Raw genomic sequence first — 15,000 nt, 5'->3', positions numbered from 1 at the left:
GTGGGGTGGGGGGGGGTCAACCGCAGGACCATGCCTGTATGAGGGGGGGGGGGGGGGGGGGGGAGAAGGGAGTCCTAGCCTCTCAGAAGAATCAGTAATGGGTGGGGGGGGGTCAGAGGTCAAGAGTTCAAAGGTGGATCCAGTGACTCGCAGGTGAAAACAATGAGGATTAGAGAAGAGAGGGGCGTTGGGGATTGAAAACCGTTCCGTGACTTTGATGGATGGAGGATTCACTGAATACTGAAGAGATGGGATGAGACGGGTTCTTTCATCCTGCTGTTTGTGTGCTTTCAGACAGCAGTGCGGCAGAGGTAGAGTCACTGTCTGTGTTCTACACCACATACAAGCAACGTCTTTAAAGTGAGTCCAGGCGTTTAAAGGAGTAGAGAGAGGGCTTCCTCTCCTTGATGTTTTTGGAATGCTAATTTGTGTGGGGAAAGTGTCACAAAGTGTCATGGTAATGTACACCATTTTACAGTATTTCACTTGCTAAGTATCTGAAACGGTGCTAAACGAAATGTATTGTCCAACCTTCAACCCTGTCACTCCTTTGTGTGTGATTTCCTACGAGTGGACCAGTCCATCTTAGTGTGTCCTCTTAGTGAGAATCCCCTGATTTTTGTGAGTAGTGTAAATTATCTAGGAAATGTGATATTCCCTTGTTGAACGGGTAGCTGGCAAGCTGATTGTAACAGCTGTAACATCGATTGGCCAGAGGCTTCTGAGCTGAGGAAAATACATAACTTAATAAAAGCTGATTTAGTTCACTTTACTTTGAAATAACTTCTTGCTCTGAGATAACAAATCTCCAACAAAAAGGCAAAGTTAATGCACGTAATCGTTATACATGTAACTCTGACACAATCTTAAGTCAGAACAGGTGGTGAAACGCTGGTGTAGCCAGCAAATAAATTAAAAAAAACAAATGTCACTTAGTTTGTGAGATTTGTGGTCCTCAGTGGCTCAGTTGGTAGAGCATAGCGCTAACAACACTTAGGTTGGGGGTTTGTTACCCGCTGGGACCATATATACTGAAAGGTATGAACTCACTGCAATGTAAGTGACTTTGGATAAAATCATCAGCTAAATGGCGTATAGTTTACCCAACAAGAGGAAAGTGAAAAGTTCTCACATTTTCAAGTTCAAACTAAAACACAATCCAGATAGTGTCCTTGAATGTGCACATCTGCAAAGTTTTTCATTGACTGGATGTCAGTTTTCTCCCTCTCTTTCCCCACATTGTGTAAAATGGTAACTGTCTACTGTTACGATCTTTATTCAACTCCATCCTGTGAGTGTTAGTGTCTCTGTGAGGTAACAATGGCCTCCATCCTGGCGGTGTCATAGAACTCCTACGGCCATTCTAGAATGTCTGCTCATCTCTATGTCACCCCTGTTCCATCGAGCCCTGGGGGGAGCAGCTGACAAAGGCAAAGGCACACAGGAAGCGAAAGGGCAAGAGACTTCCTTTCAGCGCTGAACAGCCACAACCCCCTGCGGCAGGCCTGTCGATAGATAAGGACCAAGGAGGGACAGAAGAACACACCGGCTGAAAAGACTGTCCTCCTGTCTTCCTCTGCTTACAGCTGTCTGGACACCTCAGCGCTGAACAGCCACCGTGAAGGTCAGACAGGATAGTGTCTGTCGCTGCCTCTACCCAAGGCTTGGTGTCTGTCGCTGCCTCTACCCAAGGCTTGGTGTCTGTCGCTGCCTCTACCCAAGGCTTGGTGTCTGTCGCTGACTCTACCCAAGGCTTGGTGTCTGTCGCTGCCTCTACCCAAGGCTTGGTGTCTGTCGCTGCCTCTACCCAAGGCTTGGTGTCTGTCGCTGACTCTACCCAAGGCTTGGTGTCTGTCGCTGCCTCTACCCAAGGCTTGGTGTCTGTCGCTGCCTCTACCCAAGGCTTGGTGTCTGTCGCTGCCTCTACCCAAGGCTTGGTGTCTGTCGCTGCCTCTACCCAAGGCTTGGTGTCTGTCGCTGCCTCTACCCAAGGCTTGGTGTCTGTCGCTGACTCTACCCAAGGCTTGGTGTCTGTCGCTGACTCTACCCAAGGCTTGGTGTCTGTCGCTGCCTCTACCCAGGGCTTGGGGTCCTCTACCCAGGGCTTGGGGTCCTCTACCCAGGGCTTGGGGTCCTGTTCTTTCAGTGTTTTGCCATTTTCAAATGTTTTAGTTTCTCAGGAAATAGTGTATTATATTTGGTTGGGTTTAACCCTTCAAGGTCTGGAGATTCAGTGCGTTGTCATGGTGGCAGTGTCGAAGGCTGGACCATGGATGGAGGGGTGGATTCTCGCGCTCTGAAAGGAGAAGCTGACCTTATTGTGGGTGTAGTCTTACAGTACGTAGATGAGTGTCTGAAAGGAGAAGCTGACCTTATTGTGGGTGTAGTCTTACAGTACGTAGATGAGTGTGTGAGGTTTCGATATTTCTAATCGTGTATATACAAAATTAAAATAAATAACAGTAAACACAAAGCATTAACAGTATTGCTGAATTCAAATCGCATCTTTTTACACAACAATATATCCAACATGGTCAAAGTGTGATTGTTGAAAAAAAATATATATATATATATACATTGAAACCAACAATCGGTCATCATTTTTACTGAAAGTGTTATTTAATTTCCATCAAGGTGGAGACCAATGGTCCTGTTTTAAACTCTGGAGATGAATCCATATGACCTTTGACCTTTTGTAGATTGATGTACAGTAGAAGGAGAATAACATATATTTTCTATTACTCTGCATCCAACAGCTGTATGTGCTGCCCACCCTGTCTCCAAATGATCACCTTCTGGGGGATCGCTTCTGCAGACCCAAGAATACGACCTGTGTGAACGTGTTATCTACCTGTATTGGCAGGTAAATACGGAAGGCAGACCACCACATAAGTACGTGGTGGGGTGGTGGATGCATGAACCCACCTATCTTGTAACCTGAAGGTTGCTGGTTCGAGTCACGCTTGGCCTAACCATAACCACCAGAAGTTAATGTCTAACACTGTCTAACCGCCCCGCAAGTCGTAATTCACCTAACTCTTACTCACCTAACTCTGACTCACCTGACTCTGACTCACCTAACTCTGACTCACCTAACTCTGACTCACCTAACTCTGACTCACCTAACTCTGACTCACCTAACTCTGACTCTGACTCACCTAACTCTGACTCACCTAACTCTTACTCACCTAATTCTTACTCACCTGACTCTTACTCACCTAACTCTGACTCACCTAACTCTGACTCACCTAACTCTGACTCACCTAACTCTTACTCACCTAACTCTTACTCACCTGACTCTTACTCACCTAACTCTGACTCACCTAACTCTGACTCACCTAACTCTGACTCACCTAACTCTGACTCACCTAATTCTTACTCACCTGACTCTTACTCACCTAACTCTGACTCACCTAACTCTGACTCACCTAACTCTTACTCACCTGACTCTTACTCACCTAACTCTGACTCACCTAACTCTGACTCACCTAACTCTTACTCACCTAACTCTGACTCACCTAACTCTTACTCACCTAACTCTGACTCACCTAACTCTGACTCACCTAACTCTGACTCACCTAACTCTGACTCACCTAACTCTGACTCACCTAACTCTTACTCACCTAACTCTTACGCAATCTTAAGTCAAAACAGGTGGTCAAATGCTGGTGTAGCCAGATAATACGATCCCCCCCAGACCATATTTCCTTGGTCTGCAGAAACGACCCCCCAGACCGTATTGCCTTGGTCTGCAGAAACGATCCCCCAGACCGCATTGCCTTGGTCTGCAGAAACGATCCCCCAGGGCGTATTTCCTTGGTCTGCAGAAACGATCCCCCAGGGCGTATTTCGTTGGAGACTATGTTGGTGCTTTCAATGTTTTTGACAGGATTTCTGTTGTGTAAAAGCGCCTTGCTGTCTTGCTGAACAACTCCCCTGTCCCCTGTCTTTTCTCCTCCTCAGAGGGACGCCTTTTTGTCCTGTTGTCTCTGTTTGCTGATATTGCTGTTCTCAATATTTCTTTTCTCGTCTCGCCAACAAAGTCAACATATTGTTGTTTATGTGAATAAATTGCTTCAGGGGATATGGTGCTCTGTCTCACTAGTGTTTTTTGACTCCTCTGTTTTTCTCTGTCTTTCTGAAAGATGTTTTTCTCTGTCTTTCTGAAAGATGTTTTCTCTGTCTTTCTGAAAGATGTTTTTCTCTGTCTTTCTGAAAGATGGCTTTCATGTCTGACGGTGCGTTCAAGTGCTCCTCGGAAACTCAGAAACTCACAACTTCCCAACTACGATCTCGCAAATTTTGCATAGCACAGTTTCCAAGTCGGAAATCTCCCCGTTTCCAATTTCGGAGGAGCGCTGGAACGTGGCATCAGCCCGTCTCAGGACGCTGGTTGGCTCTCAGCTGAAAAGAGAAGTCTAGAGTCTCCGATCCAGTGTACAGCGACACTATGACATCACATGGTTTTACAACGACAGTCTGACGCTTTACAACGACAGTCTGACGCTTTACAATGCACAGTTCTATTATGTTTTAAACCACCATCACCCCTCAGTAATGTGGTGTATAAGACCACGGCGTAGAGGTGAGGCGTACAACGAAAATATTATTCATCCCATGTATAATGGAAGATCCCAAATGGAAATGCGATTTCCATATGTATGAGAGGCTAATGGAGGCTGCCTGTCTTCAGATAACTTCCCTCCTAAAAGCGTCTCAAGTGCCCTTTCAGTTCCGCTGCATCTGATTGAATCACTGTCGTTTCGTGGTGACATATGAACCACTTTGGCTCCTGAGACTCAGCCGGTGTTTGCTGCGGAGACAGATTGCCCTGCGTTACAGGAAAGACACTGCTCTTTGATCAAAATGTTTAAAACGATGTCACTCTGGAACCCGAGACAGGAACTCACAGTACACTCCATTTTCTTTCTTTGTTTAGATCACTTCCCACTCAAACAGGAAGAAATAGTGTATTATATTTGGTTGGGTTTAACCCTTCAAGGTCTGGAGATTCAGAGTGATGGTTGTGGTGCTGAAAACTGAACCATGGAGAGAGAGGGTTGGAACCATGGAGAGAGAGAGAGGGGTGGAACCATGGAGAGAGAGGGGTGGAACCATGGAGAGAGAGAGGGGGGTGGAACCATGGAGAGAGAGGGGGGTGGAACCATGGAGAGAGAGGGGTGGAACCATGGAGAGAGGGGGGTGGAACCATGGAGAGAGAGGGTTGGAACCATGGAGAGAGAGGGGGGTGGAACCATGGAGAGAGGGGGGTGGAACCATGGAGAGAGGGGGGTGGAACCATGGAGAGAGAGGGGGGTGGAACCATGGAGAGAGAGGGGTGGAACCATGGAGAGAGAGGGGGGTGGAACCATGGAGAGAGGGGGGTGGAACCATGGAGAGAGAGGGGGGTGGAACCATGGAGAGAGAGGGGTGGAACCATGGAGAGAGGGGGGTGGAACCATGGAGAGAGAGGGTTGGAACCATGGAGAGAGAGGGGGGTGGAACCATGGAGAGAGGGGGGTGGAACCATGGAGAGAGAGGGGGGTGGAACCATGGAGAGAGAGGGGGGTGGAACCATGGAGAGAGAGGGGGGTGGAACCATGGAGAGAGGGGGGTGGAACCATGGAGAGAGAGGGGGGTGGAACCATGGAGAGAGGGGGGTGGAACCATGGAGAGAGAGGGGGGTGGAACCATGGAGAGAGAGGGGGGTGGAACCATGGAGAGAGGGGGGTGGAACCATGGAGAGAGAGGGGGGTGGAACCATGGAGAGAGAGGGGTGGAACCATGGAGAGAGAGGGGGGTGGAACCATGGAGAGAGAGGGGGGTGGAACCATGGAGAGAGAGGGGGGTGGAACCATGGTAAAGCATAAATGCTGACAAACAAACAACCACCCATTCAACGGTTTGGACCAATCAGTGAATCAGTAAACCACTCTCCTTCTCTCCTTCTCTCCTTCTCTCCTTCTTTTCTCACCTTGTGGCCACGAATAACAGTGTGGTAGAATGAAAAGATGAGAGAGAGTCGCCCCAGTTAGACTCTCAATCGTTGGAAGGTCATAGGTGAATGTCAGTCTCATCTGGGGCCTTTGATTGGATCACAGAGTGACATTGTAAGTTAAGCTGAACGCTCTATTTGAGACCCAAACTAAACAGCTTCTAACATTAGAACTATGATGATCAGATGCAAAAGCAGGATGCCTGTTGATAGGGAACACCTTGAAGTTGTGTGTGGATATGATCAGATCATAGTTCAGAATAACATACTACACATGACAAGGAGATAAAGTAATCAATAATCAAATGAATAATCAAATTAAAGCAAAATTTTGGGCCCAACTATGGACCCGTCTGGCTTATGAGGTTTAAAGCACCGCTGTGAATACGGGAAGTCCAAGGTTCTCTTTGTATTGGTCACACAAACAGTCGTTGGTGTTCTTTCATTCAGAACAGACAGTGATCTATCCATCCTGTAGCCTACAGAATGAGTCAGCTAAGAATGATCTCTTTTGCAAATAATAGCAGTTATTCCATTCTCTAGTGGAGTGGGGAGAGGTGGATATAGAGGCACTTGATGGGACATTGTGAGAGTCACATGAACAGAAAACATGATCATCTCTGTCTTACAACACATAATTGTGGTTGTGATCTAACAGGGGAAATGATCCTTTCCCCAACATTTATATCTGATACCAGAGTACAATAACTACGCGAGCCCTAGAAATTCCAATTTAAAACATCTTTCTCATTAACTGCCAATTCATACTCCTACGCCTAAGCAATGTAATTAGTTTTGAATCGTGGTCGTGTTGTTGTAGAGCCATGGCGTTCGCTAGGGTACTAACAGCCCACATTAGCGTGGCTAACATTTATGCAAACTGATGTATTGTGCGCCGGCTCTGTATTAACATGACCCTCATAGAAACGGCCTCTGGGCCTCGCTAATCTCATTTAGCTTGAGTAATGTGGCCTGTCATTAGCAAATGAATACAGTCGGGGTCCCTCAGAAGGCTTTCAAATATATTATGCTCTGGGTAAAATTAGACACCAATTAAGGTCCTCCACCACCACCCCCCCCACCCACACCCCCACCCACACCCCCACCCCCACCCATCCCTTAAAAAAAAGCTAGCTAACACAGAAAAGATGAGGGAGATGTGCAAGGTAATGAAAGGCTCAGAGTTGATCCATGTCAGTCTAGATTTTAATATTGGTGTGCTTCTATATATTAATAATAATAATAATAATAATAATAATAATAATGATGATAATAATAATACACTTTATTTATATAGCACCTTTTTAAAACAGTGTTACAAAGCGCAGATATAATGTGCAGATAAAACAGACATCCGAGGAAAAACTAAAATATAAGTAGAAAACAGACATATCAAAAAGAATAAAGAGCAACGTCAATGAAAGGCTAGTCTACAAACATAACTTTTAAGACGAGATTTAAAAGAAACTACTGCTCTTGCAGCCTAATATCCCCTCACATGACGTCCACATGCAGGCGGTGTTTGACACCGGTACCGACATGTCAGAGGGGTTCTGGTCTCGCCTGACGACTCACTCAACACCGCTCACACGGGTCAGACGGGCCTGAGCCCCTAGTCACATGGTGTCAGCGGTACTCAGACGTCTCCTCCCTCACGGGTCCACGGCGGCGGCGGTGCTGATCGTAATCTCTGGTGACGGCGGCGGCGGCTGCGGCGGTGGAGGCGATGACATGTTTCGTCGCTGTCTGGGTTGGCTGTTGCTTGGCGACCTTGCTGGTGGTTTTGACACAGTCACCGAGGGACCCCAGAGGGAGGGAGGGGGGCAGGAGGAGGCAGGCTGAGTGACAACGGAGTGTTATTACACGGTCCTACAGGGAGGTGCGGCAGGGCTCCCCAGGGACGGGTCCACAGCGACAGAGAGGTGCGGCAGGGCTCCCCAGGGACGGGTCCACAGCGACAGAGAGGTGCGGCAGGGCTCCCCAGGGACGGGTCCACAGCGGCAGGGAGGTGCGGCAGGGCTCCCCAGGGACGGGTCCACAGCGACAGAGGAAAGAGCATTTTCACAGGAACCAATCCAGGTGGGCAAAAGTGATAACAAACCAGCGGGCATGTCTTCGACCCCTCCCCTAAACCCCTCCCCTAAACCCCTCCCCTAAACCCCTCACCTAAACCCCTCCCCTAAACCCCTCCCCTAAACCCCTCCCTTAAACCCCTCACCTTGGGTTTATTCAACACCGCCAGTTTCAGATGCTATCTTTCAACGCGCCATTTGCTGCTTCAGGAAGCCCCTGATTGCGTTTCTCAAAACCTCCTCTGTTCTATCAGGGTGCGTTTCTGGTGAAACATTGTTCCACAGGGGCATTATAAGCAAGCATACACACACACGCACACACACACACACATAGCACTACCAGAGGGAGAGACCGGGGTAGGCAGGTGGGGGGAGGGGGGGACTAACTGGGGCTTATTATAGCTACAGAGCACACACACACACACACACACACACACACACACACACACACACACACACACACACACACACACACACACACTGTGTGTGTGTGTGTGTGTGTGTGTGTGTGTGTTCCCCTTTGTTCCGTTGCCCTCCTGAAACTGCCCCTCCATTCAGTATGTTAAAGTAGGGGCACAGGGAGATGCCACCCCAGAGTCCTGCCCAAAGTGGGCCACAGCGGTTTATAAAAAGCACAGACATCCGCGTAGACTCCAGCATGGCAGAGAGAGACATGAAGGCTTGTTTACTAAGCCTCCATGGCTGTGAGTCTGGCCGCACAGACTCTGACTCAGACTCTGACTCTGATCCTGTTTCCTCCTAGCTTGGCCGTACAGACTCTGACTCAGACTCTGACTCAGACTCTGATCCTGTTTCCTCCTAGCTTGGCCGTACAGACTCTGACTCAGACTCTGACTCTGACTCTGACTCTGACTCTGACTCTGACTCTGATCCTGTTTCCTCTCAGCTTGGCCATGGAAGACAGTCATTATTGTGTATCTAATGATCAGTTAACCTATCAGTGCAACACTGCTCATTACACTGCTACACCACTAATATTGCTGCTACACACTTTCAAGTTTCAAGTTTCAAGTTTCAAGTTTATTTGTTACGTCTCAAACACGAGTGCAGGGAGTAAAATTATTTGGCTCGGTTCCTTGACAATGCAGCATCCAATACAAATAATACAATAATACAATAATACAAATAATACAAATAATACAATAATACAAATATGCAGTAGTGCAATGAAATAAGGACAAGACAATAAGTGACATAGTACAAGATAAGTGAGACTTATGCCACCTTGTGTCATTGTTTTTATTATTATTATTATTATTATTATTATTATTATTATTATATTGTATTATATTGCACTGTTGATTTGTTAGCTGCGTTGTTGAGGAGCTAGCTTGCCCTGAGCATTTCACTCCATCATCTATGGTTCTATTCAATGTACATGACAAATAAACATTGATGTGATTTGATGGTACTGGTGGATGTGGTAACAGACATGGTGAAACACCTTAAGCAACACACACAGGTGCAGTCCCTGGCCTGACCGACCATCTGGAGGAGCTGGGCGAAGAAGCCCTGTATGATATACAGCAGGGGAGGCTGGTGGAGGTAGACATCGGAGGACGGGCTCATTGCAACGCATGGAATGGAATGAGGAATGGGATCAAACATGTGCATTTCATTCCACGCATTACAATAAGCCCGTCCTCCGATTTCTACCTCCGGCAGCCTCTCCTGGTATACAGTTGAGCCACCTGTTACTCCAAAAAAAACCAAGAAAACATCAATGTCCTTTGAAAGGCCAAGCTTTAACGACCATGTTGGATGTTCGCTAGAACAACAAAGTCTTTGAATACACCAGATTTCATCATCGTTCTTTCCCGTCTTGAATAATCTCTTTCCTACGCCCAAATTTGGACGAGGCACCGCCGTCAGGTGGTTGGCCCCAGTCTCTGGCCCCTCCGCGATTGGTGGAGAAAGTAGGTCATCTCGTTTTGACACCAACTCCACTAATAAAGGAACATGTCCCCGGAGCCTCCAACTGTCGGAGGCGAAAAGACTTTAGACTGAAAAAAAAAAAGAAACGACATGCAGAATATACTAGAAAGAGTGTTGCGCTCTCGAATGCTCAGATGAATCAACGTAGAGTGTGGAACCTCACAGCAGATATTTTCATTTTCATTATCACTACTCTGCCGTTTGTAAGAAAACTTGAACTCCCTTCGAAGGTTAACACTCAACTTTCTTTTGTCCGACCGTGCTCTACTGAAGCACCAGGTACTTCAGGTGTTGTACGATAGTGGTAAAAATGTCACACTGACAGTATCTTCACTCCAGCTTCTGTACAGCCGTGGTGAAGCACAGCTATAAGCGTGTTCCTGGGAGGGAGAGGGAGAGGGAGGAAACTAGGGCACTGTTATCTGGCCCCCTTTTCACGGAGCACAGAGACAGGCAGAGAGATCTGTAGAACGGGGGGCTGGAGAGAGGACCAGACGGTAGTACGTTCACGCTGAAGCTTGGTAGAAGACATCAGGTAGAGAGTCCTGTGACTTCGCGCCGACGCCCGGGAACAGAGGAACCTTCGCCCTACAGCACGCCGCGCCCGGGGGGAAACTTTAGAGCGAGACACACGACAACAACAACAACAACAAACACACTCTCACCTCTTCACCTCCTGAACACTGGACTCTAGGCACCAAACACACACTCCACTTCAAACACACACACACACACACACACACACACACACACACACACATTCTCATCCTCCAAACACACACTCCACTCGAAACACACACACACACACACACACACACACACACACACACATACACACTCATCCTGCACACACACACTCCACTCCAAACACACATACACACACAAACACACATACACACACAAACACACACACACACGCACACACACACACACGTCCAGTCTGACGCCATGTTAGAGGAGAAGAGGACGAGGGTGAAGCTGACGTCTCTGGTCATCGTGGTCGGCATGTCGGCCATGTTGGCGGCGGTGGTGACGGACCACTGGGCGGTGTTGAGCCCCCGGGTGGAGAGGCTCAACGCCACCTGCGAGGCGGCCCACTTCGGCCTCTGGAGGCTCTGCAAGAAGAGCATCTACATGGTGGAGGAGGACCCAGAGGGCAAGGGCTGCGGCCCCATCAGCCTTCCTGGAGGTAAGGAGGCCGCTCGCTTTACCCCCCCTACCATGCCTCTGCTAGTGCGTGTGTGTGTGTGTGTGTGTGTGTGTGTGTGTGTGTGTGTTTAGAGTGGAGTGTGTGTGTGTGTGTGTGTGGAGGATGAGTGTGTGTGTGTGTGTGTGTGTGTGTGTGTGTGTGTTTGGAGTGGAGTGTGTGTGTGGAGGATGAGTGTGTGTGTGTGTGTGTGTGTGTGTGTGTGTGTGTGTGTGTGTGTGTGTGTGTGTGTGTGTGTGTCTGTGTGTGTGCGCACAGGTGCACGTATGTGTGTGTGTGTGTGTGTGTGTGTGTGTGTGTGTGTGTGTGTGTGTGTGTGTGTGTGTGTGTGTGTCTGTGTGTGTGCGCACAGGTGCACGTATGTGTGTGTGTGTGTGTGTCATTGATTGAGGGAGAAGTGTAAACTGTGGGAGCCTCTTCTCTGTTTGGGATCATGTCAGAAAGTATGGGCTCTCTCTGCCCTTCTGTGTCTGTGGAAGTGTGATAGATAGAACCTTTAGGTTGGGTGTAAGCGGGGGAGTGGGAAGGGTGTGTGTGTGTGTGTGTGTGTGTGTGTGTGTGTGTGTGTGTGTGTGTGTGTGTGTGTGAGTGTGTGTGTGTGTGTGTGTGTGTGTGTGTGTGTGTGTTCTGTATGTTAGTGTCAGTACCCAGAGTTCAAAGGAATTTTACCCAGTGCTATCTCGCTGTGTGTGTCAACGGAGCAGGAGCTGCTGTACTGTGTTGTGGTTGATTCCATTTCAATTCGAAGTGGGCAGTTTCCCCTCTATAAATAATGTTAAATAAAATTCATCGATTCAGGTGATTTGAATTTAAGATTCAAAAACGGATTGATGTAAAAAGCGCCTCATGTTCAGTTTTTTTTATTGAGAAATCAATGAAAATAAATTCCCTCATTCCAAACCTTGAATTGTAAATTGAATTGACTTCCTGAATTGACCGAATTGAAATGACTCCTCCCTCCCTCCCTCCTGGGAGTGGTACATTCAGTAGCCCTTTACCGCCTTCTTTCAGGGTCTGTGGCAGACGGGATGTGAAAGGCCCTCTCTGGAGGCTAGAGCTTGCACTGCTGAAATCAAATCAAATCAAAGTATATTTGTCATACACACGGAACACAGCTGTAGACGGTGTGATGAACTCCTCAACAGTGGAACAATGAAGTCATAATAACACAATAACATGAGGTAGAGGCAGCAGCAGAAACACACAACAACAGTGGAGCGGGTAGACAGATACAGTAGTAGCAGCAGAAACACACAACAACAGTGGAGCGGGTAGACAGATATAGTAGTACCAGCAGAAACACACAACCACAGTGGAGCGGGTAGACAGATACAGTAGTAGCAGCAGAAACACACAACAACAGTGGAGCGGGTAGACAGATACAGTAGTAGTAGCAGAACCACAACAACAGTGGAGCGGGTAGACAGGTATAGTAGCAGCAGAAACACACAACAACAGTGGAGCGGGTAGACAGGTATAGTAGCAGCAGAAACACAACAACAGTGGAGCGGGTAGACAGATACAGTAGTAGCAGCAGAAACACAACAACAGTGGAGCGGGTAGACAGGTACAGTAGTAGCAGCAGAAACACACAACAACAGTGGAGCGGGTAGACAGGTACAGTAGTAGCAGCAGAAACACAACAACAGTGGAGCGGGTAGACAGGTACAGTAGTTGCAGCAGAAACACAACAACAGTGGAGTGGGTAGACAGGTACAGTAGTAGCAGCAGAAACACACAACAACAGTGGAGCGGGTAGACAGATACAGTAGTAGCAGCAGAAACACACAACAACAGTGGGGTGGGTAGACAGGTACAGTAGTAGCAGCAGAAACACACAACAACAGTGGAGCGGGTAGACAGGTACAGTAGTAGCAGCAGAAACACACAACAACAGTGGAGCGGGTAGACAGGTACAGTAGTAGCAGAAACACACAACAACAGTGGAGCGGGTAGACAGGTACAGTAGTAGCAGCAGAAACACAACAACAGTGGGGCGGGTAGACAGATGTAGTAGTAGCAGCAGAAACACACAACAGTGGAGTGGGTAGACAGGTACAGTAGTAGCAGAAACACACAACAACAGTGGAGTGGGTAGACAGGTACAGTAGTAGCAGCAGAAACACACAACAGTGGAGCGGGTAGACAGATATAGTAGTAGTAGCAGAAACACACAACAGTGGAGCGGGTAGACAGATACAGTAGTAGCAGAAACACACAACAGTGGAGCGGGTAGACAGGTACAGTAGTAGCAGCAGAAACACAACAACAGTGGAGCGGGTAGACAGGTACAGTAGTAGCAGCAGAAACACACAACAACAGTGGAGCGGGTAGACAGGTACAGTAGTAGCAGCAGAAACACAACAACAGTGGAGCGGGTAGACAGGTACAGTAGTTGCAGCAGAAACACAACAACAGTGGAGTGGGTAGACAGGTACAGTAGTAGCAGCAGAAACACACAACAACAGTGGAGCGGGTAGACAGATACAGTAGTAGCAGCAGAAACACACAACAACAGTGGGGTGGGTAGACAGGTACAGTAGTAGCAGCAGAAACACACAACAACAGTGGAGCGGGTAGACAGGTACAGTAGTAGCAGCAGAAACACACAACAACAGTGGAGCGGGTAGACAGGTACAGTAGTAGCAGAAACACACAACAACAGTGGAGCGGGTAGACAGGTACAGTAGTAGCAGCAGAAACACAACAACAGTGGGGCGGGTAGACAGATGTAGTAGTAGCAGCAGAAACACACAACAGTGGAGTGGGTAGACAGGTACAGTAGTAGCAGAAACACACAACAACAGTGGAGTGGGTAGACAGGTACAGTAGTAGCAGCAGAAACACACAACAGTGGAGCGGGTAGACAGATACAGTAGTAGCAGAAACACACAACAGTGGAGCGGGTAGACAGATACAGTAGTAGCAGAAACACACAACAGTGGAGCGGGTAGACAGGTACAGTAGTAGCAGCAGAAACACAACAACAGTGGAGCGGGTAGACAGATACAGTAGTAGCAGCAGAAACACACAACAGTGGAGCAGGTAGACAGATACAGTAGTAGCAGCAGAAACACACAACAGTGGGGTGGGTAGACAGGTATAGTAGTAGCAGCAGAAACACACAACAACAGTGGAGTGGGTAGACAGGTATAGTAGTACCAGCAGAAACACACAACAACAGTGGAGTGGGTAGACAGATATAGTAGTAGCAGTAGAAACACAACAACAGTGGAGTGGGTAGACAGATATAGTAATAGCAGCAGAAACACAACAACAGTGGAGTGGGTAGACAGGTACAGTAGCAGCAGAAACACAACAACAGTGGAGCGGGTAGACAGGTATAGTAATAGCAGCAGAAACACAACAACAGTGGAGCGGGTAGACAGGTATAGTAATAGCAGCAGAAACACAACAACAGTGGAGTGGGTAGACAGGTACAGTAGCAGCAGAAACACACAACAACAGTGGAGCGGGTAGACAGGTACAGTAGCAGCAGAAACACAACAACAGTAATACTCCCCTTGCTCTCTGTGAGTGAGCTTGTTAAGGGACATAACAAGGCATGAGGACGTTTTTCCAACACTTCCTTCACTGTTTGTGTAAACTCTCCTGTCCTGAGCTGCATCAAGAGCAAATGTTACACTGGGATATTTGAAGCTGTGAGATGCCCCCCCCATCTGACAGCTTCAAATACATTAGTGCGGCTACACACAGCTCCCGAGAGCACGGCCTGTGACCACACTCCAACCAACCACAAAATCACAAAT

The 15,000-nt window shown here is 47.9% G+C and overlaps 1 protein-coding gene across 1 annotated transcript; it reads left to right on the top strand.

Moving 5' to 3' along the window:
* Window positions 1-10,971: 10,971 nt before the first annotated feature.
* cacng1b (calcium channel, voltage-dependent, gamma subunit 1b) lies at window positions 10,972-11,714 on the top strand (the record flags this gene model as incomplete). Its single annotated transcript, XM_083677446.1, has 2 exons — window positions 10,972-11,212; window positions 11,671-11,714. 2 exons carry the CDS (start codon window positions 10,972-10,974, stop codon window positions 11,712-11,714), a joined length of 285 nt encoding a protein of 94 aa, XP_083533572.1.
* Between the last annotated feature and the right edge of the window lie 3,286 nt (window positions 11,715-15,000).

Source organism: Argentina silus, assembly GCF_951799395.1.
Source record: "Argentina silus genome assembly, chromosome: 9".
Classification (NCBI taxonomy): Eukaryota; Metazoa; Chordata; class Actinopteri; order Argentiniformes; family Argentinidae; genus Argentina; species Argentina silus.
This window is presented reverse-complemented; position numbering and strand designations above follow the sequence as displayed.